At 40.1% G+C, this 9665-nt stretch overlaps 1 protein-coding gene across 1 annotated transcript in view; it reads left to right on the forward strand.

The window, feature by feature from the left end:
• The first annotated feature begins 4837 nt into the window (after positions 1-4837).
• LOC130222742 (B-cell receptor CD22-like) overlaps positions 4838-9665 on the forward strand; it is a 9567-nt gene continuing 4739 nt past the window's right edge. The window contains exons 1-2 of the mRNA XM_056455277.1: positions 4838-4886; positions 9540-9665. The exon at positions 9540-9665 is cut by the window's right edge and continues 234 nt beyond it. Of these exons, the coding sequence (XP_056311252.1) occupies positions 4838-4886; positions 9540-9665 (175 nt within the window). The remainder of the gene's footprint in view (positions 4887-9539) is intronic.

Here is a 9665-nt window from a genome sequence, read left to right on the forward strand (position 1 = left end):
TTTCACTGTCAAATTTAAGACATTCTGAGACCATGAAGAATCAAATATCTGATTTATATAAGACTAAACGCTGAGGATTTAAAAGAAAATGGCCCAGCAGAAACAAATGTACTTAAACTAACTATAATGAGTTATTTTCTAGCCACATATATTAAATAATGTGTCAAAACAGACCATGCATACATTATTTCATCAACTTAAAAACTAAATGTGCGCACAACAGATTAATAATATTAGATATTAGTTAATATTAGTAAAACAAGACTAATGTTATCTGTGTAAAAATGTGTGCTTCATGCTTCTGTCAGTCTATGGAGACTCCTGTCGCTGTTCATTTGCGCTTCAACTAAAACTCCACATCTATAATCCTCTTAGTCTATGCTGACATTATCTTCAGCAGCTCAAACACTCTAATGGCTAATGGACAGACGGCTGCTTCTCACTCAGGGCTGCTGTTTATGCTAATGAGGGAGAGATGGGCACTAGTGGGCGGGGCTTTCCCTCTCTGATGATGCGTACAACAGGAGAACGTCAATCAAAGTGTTTCTGCAGACTGTTTTGATCAAGTCTGATTATATAAAATAGAATTAATTCACTTTTACCATTAGAGGCTGGAGATATTCACACACTGCTGACACACAACTGTGTTTAAACCCTTTATAAAAGTGATTTTTATCCCAATAGGTCCCCTTTAAAACACTATGAATGAGTGAAAATCTCTGACTCTGTTTGTTTTCCATTGTTTAAGGTAGATATGATTAATCAATATCATTTTAGGCTCATTTGAATATTAATAATAGCCGTGTGTGCTGGAGGTTTATGTGAGCCAGACTCAAATCTCACATCTAAAGCCTCTGATGTTTCTGAGAGAGAAGCGAAACTTCGGTCGTCTTCCTGTTTTTGGACACACACATGCACTAAAAATAATGTGCTAACATATACCTATAGATTTTATTACAATTCATTCTATTAAAACTGCACAAAGTATTGATTTTATTATGTCACTATTGAAATGAAGCTTAATTTATTAAAATTTAATCAAAAACAATCATGCAAAATCAGAAGATCATGCATAAAAGCATGTAGTGATGCAACTCTTAACACTGAAGATGATGCAGACACTTAAAATACAACTTGTGTGCAACAGGAAGCAAACAGCCGTCATCATCATCATCATCATCATCATCATCATATTAGGGACTTCACAGTATCTGTTATTAATCCCATTTGACCATATATGTACATATTTGTATTTCCAATGGTGGAAACAATAATAATATTTTGCCATTTTTATCTTGAAATGTTGTAGCATATATTACATCAACATTATGTATGTGCAATCCATAACTTCCATGTCATATATGTAATTGCATATATTACCATATATCAGATTTCTATATTGGACAGATCCACGTAGGCTTTTCCTTGCATGTCTAAGCATATTTATATAACTTTTAAGGAACTTACGCATCATCAAAGTCCAACTTTACATGCAATATGCTTATATTTTAGGCTTTGCTTTACTGGAAACTACATGTATGATCACATCTGTATTGGAAATTAAACCTGGAAAAATAAATATTGTATAGGATTTTGAAAAATCTGAAAGAAACAAACATTATGTCCTATATCATATATAGACTATAATCAAAAGTTTATTTAAAGAAACAGGAAATGATATGGTGCTGGTTATAAATGAGGCTGGCAGACTCTAAATCTTCCTCATGTGTCTTCTGGTTCAGTTGATGAGCTGTCCTGCAGTGCGGTAGGTAATGATCAGATTATTCATATATTTATTTATGTAGATTAATAATATTCTGAAACTGAAATACATTAAAGTTATATTTTAACAATGTTTAACAATTGTGCGTGTTTTTCTACATTTATGATCCAATAAATGCAGCCTTTTCTGATCCTTTGAAGTATTTGTTAAAAGGTGTGTGAAATTTTGGAGTGTTTTCCTTTCAAAACATCCAATGGATCCTTTTCACAACACTGTTATAATGTGTTTAATGTTCACTATCATCTTAAATCCTTAGAGAGTTTTAATATTTAGACTTTTTTTTAAACTTATGTATGTTTATATGTATTTATTATAGGTGGGCATAGATTAATCTCACTGTAATCTTGGAATTAATCTAGATTAATCTTGATTAAAATGGCTGAATTCTCCCGAAGGCATTCAGAATATGTGTGCTACCCAAATAATGACTAAAAGTAAGTCTTTCAGAACGAGTTGCTCTAGCCAGGTGGCGCATTAGAGCAGGGGCTCATCTCCTGTTTCCAAAATGCATCACAAACTGCTTGAGAAACTGATCTACTCTGATAATTGATGATGAAAATAAATGATGTTCAATAAGATGTACTTGTGTTTACTAACTGTGTATTCAGTTAAACATGAATGTTGAACTGTAAGCCTACATCAGCTCCAAACAGCCAATTTTGATCACCTTAATCCGACTTAAGTCATCACTGAAGTGAACAGAAATGGAATTAAGACATGTGGAGTATGCAGATATTAGTGATTTTATTGAAGTAAACACAGCGACCAAACTATTACAATCATGTAGGACTTTACATTTTCTGACAAGATCCACATACGTGGCTGTCAGTAAAGGACCACACACACAGACACACACAGACTCATCCAGTGTTGCCAGATGTAGCCCAAAAGCTATCAAAAACTCGCCGAAATGCACAAAAAAAAACCCTCCCAGTCATCTGTAAGAATGAGAAGTGTGTGTGGGGGGAGTTGGAGGGGTTGGTTTGTGACGGTATCGATAACACATTGGAGGGGGGCCGGGCGTTTCGTTGCAAAACTGCCCAGATTTTCAATACCAGCACAATCGTGTTCAAAGCCGCCCAAAACCGCCCAATCTGGCAACCAGTGTTGGGCAGTAGCATCGTTTCAAGTCTACTTTCTAAATCAAACAGCTTTTCAGTAGCGAAGCTATTTTATTAGTCAAGTAGCACAGTAGCATCCACACAAGCTACATTTACCGATCGCGGATCAACAAGTGACAGCACCGACATTCACAGAGCTGTGAGGCCGGTGTCTAGCTGATGAAAGTAAATCCATATGATGGCGAGAATGACGATTTCTTCATCTTCCTCCTTTACGGTGGTCGCCAATATTTGGTGCGTTACTGCCACCTCTGGTTGGCGACGTCGCCAACTGAAACTTGCTTGATGGAAAGATGACTGAGGGAGAGGAGTTATTTCTAAAGCAGGACTACATTTCCCAGGGGGTAGCTTTTAGTGTAGTTCAGCTATATTTTAAGTAGAGTAGCTAATAGCTTAGCTCACTACATTTTTCAAGTAGCTTGCCCAACACTGCTGGCAACACTGCACACATCGTGAAACGCGGAAGCATCCTGCTGATTTGATTCAGAAGGGCACTTTTTAGTCAGACGGCTCACCGGTCAGGTATACATCCGCACTAAAATATCAAGGTGAAAGTCATCATAGCTGAGAGGGGTCTGGATGCAGACCTGCTGCAGTGCAATCTGAGCTGCATCCAATGCTTTTTAATGCGCTCACCTAACCCCAGCCCTCAAAGTGACGTCACTCAATCCATTGAGTGCATTGTGTCTGACAGTGCATCGCTGAGTGATGCAATCTTAGCTTGCGTCATAAAGGCTGCATCCAGATACTATTGTCATTAGCCGCGTTTCCACTATCGGGCCTAAAGCGAGCGAGCCAGGGCGAGCCAAGGCCAGTCGCGTTTCCACTATCACTTCCGGGGCGTAATCGGGCCAAAGCGGGGCTTCCTTGGGGCCAGTGTCCGGCCTTTTTCGGCCCGCCGAATACCTTGGGCCAAGGAGGGCCAACTGGGGCTTCGGGGCAGGGTTACGTACAAAGGCGGAGTTTTCCTGTCAGGTAAAGAGGAGACAAGATGCTTTCTTCCCTTACATTTGTTTTGCTATCGCGCTTGATCAACTCACTCGCCTTGCAGCCAAAATCTGTGTTCGAAGTAAATGCCGCCGAACTCGAATGTCCTTATCCAGGGATCACTGTCTGGCCTTACACCAACAGACCACAAACAGTAAAAAAGCAATCGCTTCGGTGTTCTCCATCGTCCAGCTCTCGTAGTGATGCCAGGTTGTGTTTGTGGTTATAATTTGAGTTTTTTGTTCCCGCTGAAGTGGGCGGGTTGTGTGACGGGTTGTGTGACGTTTGATTCGGGGGACGTTCTGGGGGCGGTGTTTGCGTGACGCGTTGCGAGCAACTAGCCCGACAGTGGAAACGCGACATGATTTCGGCCTCATTTCTCAACCTCCCGGGCTATTGGCCCGGCCTGGCCCGATTAAAGCCCTGGCTCGCACTGGCCCGATAGTGGAAATGCGGCTATTGCTTGCCTAGAATAGACACAGCTCCCAACCTAACTTTGAGAATAGATTAACAGCGATATTTTTTTATCATTCGATAAAGAGTCTCATGTTAACATGCAGATAACGGCCCACCTCTAGTATTTATGTATATTTTTTATAATCTTTGCATCAAACTACAAAAATGAATTACCGCTTGTGTGAGGTGTGTGTAATGCAGTGTCTATGGGGGCAGGGCAGTAAATCTGACATTATTCTCTCTTCTGGCTGCCGTTATCAGACTCACACTATTGTTTTCCATTTCTGAAAGTCTTGATAACATCATGCAGGAGTGTTTCTGTTATCATTCCAGCAAGTATAATTGTAAAAGAATGATTTGTTGTGCTCTCCCAATTCACTGTGCTCTGAGTTTACCAACTATGATGTCTTCTGCTGCAGAGAAACCCGCACATGTGAAAAGGCTCCATAATAACGCAGCTGTATTATTGTTGTAGGTGTTGGTGGTGATGATGGCAGTCAGACTTGCTCTTCTCCCTCTGATCCTCCTCATGATTCATAGTGAGTTTCTGTTGTGCTTTCATGTCAAATGTCAATTGTCAAATCAGGCCTTTATTCGTCACATACACTTTCGTGTAGTGAAATTGAACCCACCCCGACCGTACACAAACATCACAATTCCAGGGGAAGACAGGTCACTCTCCATTTCAGGAGAGAGAGGCAAAAAAACCCTCTCACCTTGCTCTTGAGTTAGAGCAATGTGAGATCAGGGAGAAAAAAAAGCCCCAGCAATCTAGCACAAAAAACACACAGACAAGACATAACATTGCCACAGGGGGTGTGGATATAGTCTGGTAAGGGCGGGCAGCCATCTGGTCCTGCAGCCATGGAGGCACTGGTCACAGACCCGCCTACCCCCTCCAGTGGGTGAAAGCACACGAAGGCGTTGGGTATGGGAGTAGGGAGTGATTGTTTATTCGTGCTGTGTGTGTTCATTTGTGTCTTTCTGCAATATAACAGTGTTTTTCATTTCAATTGACCCTTCGCTAAGCCACACCCGAAAACCGTAGCTACGTGCAGGAGCTCCATCAAGCTTTCGAGCGAGGGAAACAAGCCAAAGCGTTGTGCATTTGGACTGTGCAAATCTGACACCCGGTATCCTAAATGTTTGGATAGGGTGGTGGAATGATTCCCTTTTCAAAACTTAAAACCCAAGAGGAGAAATGCTAGCGTGGATCAACCTCTGTGAGGGGCGCTAAAGGAGCGGTTTTGTTTTCAGTATTCCTGACACATTTAGTAATAGACTGACGGCTATTACTCACACACCTCTTACCCTAAACAGATCTTTTTTTCCACACTGCTCCATTTAAGCCCTCGCCATAGTAGTTGAAAAAATGGTTGGCTTTTAGTAGCTCTGCACCATAGACTTTTAGTTGCCAGTTCTGATTGCTGACCCACCAGAGACTATCCGATTAGAGATGAGGCGAAGATGAACATTTGTGTGAACAACCCATTTATTGTCACCACTCAATAGACTGGTTTTATAACACTTGTGTTGTGGTTTTTCTAAAATATAAAACACAATGAAAGGAAATATGAATATACATGATAATCAAACAAATCACAATAGTAAAATACAGTCAATAACACAGCACAAACATTAAGCTTGATAATACTGTAATGTGCAAATGATTGTGGGCAAAATGTGACAAGCTGCTACTTCAATATACCCTAGCATGCATAGATGTAACTTGACACCTTGTTAACAGAGCGCAGATTGTACAGCGCCTCACTCACAAAGGCTCTAAGGGCACATGCGCCTAGCGGATTGTTAAAAACAAGGATTAGGTTACACTTCAACACTCAAATAGGAAGATAACACTGGCTAATGAACATAAGTGGAACTCTAATACACACAATATGTGGATATACAGATATATAAACGTTTTAAAACATTAATTACGGGGTTATTGGCACCCTTAATATGGATTAACGCACACACACACATATACATCGCGGCATCACGACATCCCGGCCATAATAACTACTCGCAGAACAGAACAACTCTCGTCATTTACAGGATTGTAAACTTACTTCTGCATTCACGCACAACACTTGTGGGAACAGCTGACAAACCGTGATGAAAACGGTCCGTGAACTATTCCCCGCCAACTTTAGCGTCCGTCTACATGTCTCGCTACACTAGTAAATCTGAAAATCTGTGTGGGTGGGGGAGATTGTGTAGTCACAGATCCCGGACGCTCATTGGCTCAGGTATCGTGTTCTGGTGTGTGCGGGGTGCCTCATGATAAAGGACAAGAGACAGAGGTTAGAATTGCACTTATCAGCTACAGCCTTTTTTACAGTAGTCATACTAATAGCGATCATATTTGCATCTGTTTCAAGCTACGAGTATTTGAAATGACATTACTGAGATGTGATCCCAATCTGAGCACTTGCGATCAATATACTTCACCCGCAGCTGTTTTTCAGTCATTTATATCCCTCATGTCCATGTTAGAACTACAATTCACTGATGTTTTCATCAGTCTTTTAGAGACTTAGTCATTGGTGACGACTTTATAGCAGGTTGGTGTCTGCTTTTATATTTGGTGTCTGATTAATATTTGCTGGTAGGGAAAATCTATCTGTTCATTTCTGCTATTTATACGTTAATTTGCATTTCAATTTATTTATTTCTTCCACTGAACTGCACATTAGAATAGAAATGGTATAAAAAGGACACAAACATACGTACATACGGTGTTACAACCTCTTTGATGTTAGTCTAGGGTAAAAGTAATCACATTTACAGTAAATGGTGAGGTATTTTCACAAGTGTTGGGTTCAAGCAAAAGACACAAACAACCAAAACTGCCAACAAAAGTGATTGAATGTACAAAGAAAGTGAAACCAGAATGCCCAAATATTTACAAAAGTAAGATATTTACAATAATAATAATAATAATAATAATAATAATAATAATAATAATAATAATAATAAAGTAGCAAATGAAACAAAGTATCAAACAAAATTAGGGCAAGTCAAGAGTAAGGGGACGCTACCCTGCTGAAAAATCCAGCTTAAACCAGCCTAGGCTGGTTGGCTGGTTTTAGCTGGTTGGCCAGCCTGGTTTTAGAGGGGTTTTGGCCATTTCCAGGCTGGTTTCCAGCCATTTCCAGCCTGCTATTAGCTGGTCAAGCTGGAAAATGACCAGAAAAATCCAGCTAAAACCAGCTAGACCAGCTTGGTTTAAGCTGGAAATAGTTGGTTTTGGCTGGTCAAGCTGGGTTTAACTGGTCATTTTCCAGCCTGACCAGCTAGGACCAGGCTAGAAATGGAAGGAAACCAGCCTGGAAATGGTCAAAACCCCTCTAAAACCAGGCTGGTCGACCAGCTAAAACCAGCCAACCAGCCTAGGCTGGTTTGAGCTGTTTTTTTCAGTAGGGTAGTGAAGCCAAAATCAAAGAAATAAATATAACAAAACAATTCTAACTCAAAAACAAACCCCTTACCTCGCTAGAAGCATGTCTTAGACTGTTTGTTCCACTCTTTCTAGGCACATCTTTGTCTGGCTGTTCCCTTCTTGATTTTCCTTACAGAGTTTCTTTAATACCTCCAGCATGTCTAGATCTAGCTGCATTTCGTTGCTAACGTTAGCCTTCTCGATGCTAACTGGGCTCGGCGTTCTCCGTTTTTCCTCCCTTTCCTTCTTATTATCGTGTTTATTATTCGTCTTTTGCCTCGAAGTCAAGCTCATTTTGTCGATGGTCTTGATTTTTCTTAAATTAAAGTGTTAGGAATTAAAGTTTTTTTATTTTGACGGAGCTCAATTTTGTGCTGCTTACTCTGTCATAGCGCCACCGGAAGTCCCTCCTCGCTAGAAGCATGAAAAGAAAAAGAAAAGAAAAATCTTCAGCGCCAAGCGCCATAATCTTACCTATACTGAACTACAAAAATATAAATACACAAATGGCGTTCACTTCTTACCTGGTGTTTTAAACAATGGATTGACTACGTGTTTGCAGAATGGAAGTCGTACGACATCTTCCTATCCACCTTACTCTGAGGACAAAGTCAACTCTCAATACAATCTCTTGATTTTTGCCAGGTAAGAACAAACAAACAATCGAAATTAAGATGTACAAAAATCACAAAGTAGTTCAAAAATGGGCAGAAATAATAATAAATAATTTTATCCAAACGAAAGTTAAGCGAAAACAACGAATAACAAAATCATGTCGGCAACACACACAAAAACAGAATCAAAGGAAAAGCGCTCTCTCGTCCGCCGTGATCGCGCCACGTCACCCAATGATGAGTGACTGGTCTCCCAACCAATCGGCTGTCGCGAAGGCGGACCTAAAGGATATGACAGGCTGAGAGGGGGAGAGAGAGAGAGAAAGAGAACAGGAGGCAAAAATCCTACCAATATACAGCAACCGTAACAACAGTGATAGGTGTACATTGTTATGGGTCACTGATGATAATATTCGACACAAATCCATCAATGTTTTCTTTCTGGCTGCTCTTTCTATGAATGAATGATGCAGAAGCTCAGCCCATGCGTGTTTCCTCATCGGTTAGTAACGTTATATTTCATTGCACAATATTAGTCTATCAGACTTTTTGGCTAAAAATAGAGAAATCACGGGTTAATTAGTTATTAATAGATTATTTGTAAATCTCACCTCTCCTGCTGTGCGTGAACTAAGCTTTCGAATGGTTAGCGTATGAGGCGGCTAGGCTAACCTAGCTTCAATTTAGATCCAATTATTCTCTAATCGGTTGCCTATTATGTTGTGAATATGTCCGTGTAATCCATACTGCAGTCCTTTTTTTGTCGGGCTTTTTCAGATACCTCACCTGTTTGCCAAAAATGACTATTATATCCCTGGGAATGTCTGACACCGGCGCATACACATTGTAAAAGCCGTGCTAGGCACGAAAGCTTGACAGGCGTTGCAACAGTAACTAAGGAGGGCGGGGCTTAGTGAAGGGTCAGTTATAAACATCTATTGACAAGTGACAATCAGTACGCCCTATTATCAATATGATAAGATTATTTTTATTAATAAAGTTGTACTGTTTTCTCAGCTGTTGGATGCTGTTTTTCTTCATCCTCCACTCAACAATCACAAATAAAATACCCTGAGCATGCTCAGTTTGTGAATTCTGCTAATTTGCTCATTGTACATTTTGTTTTGCAGAAGTTGTTTGTGATGAAGATGATGATGATGAATGGCGTGTGAAGTACACTCCTATACACATCTGTGCACTAAAATCCTCAACCGTGATAATGAGATGCACTTATACATACCCTAAAAAACATAAGGTCA

This window comes from Danio aesculapii, chromosome 1 (assembly GCF_903798145.1).
Source record: "Danio aesculapii chromosome 1, fDanAes4.1, whole genome shotgun sequence".
NCBI lineage: Eukaryota > Metazoa > Chordata > Actinopteri > Cypriniformes > Danionidae > Danio > Danio aesculapii.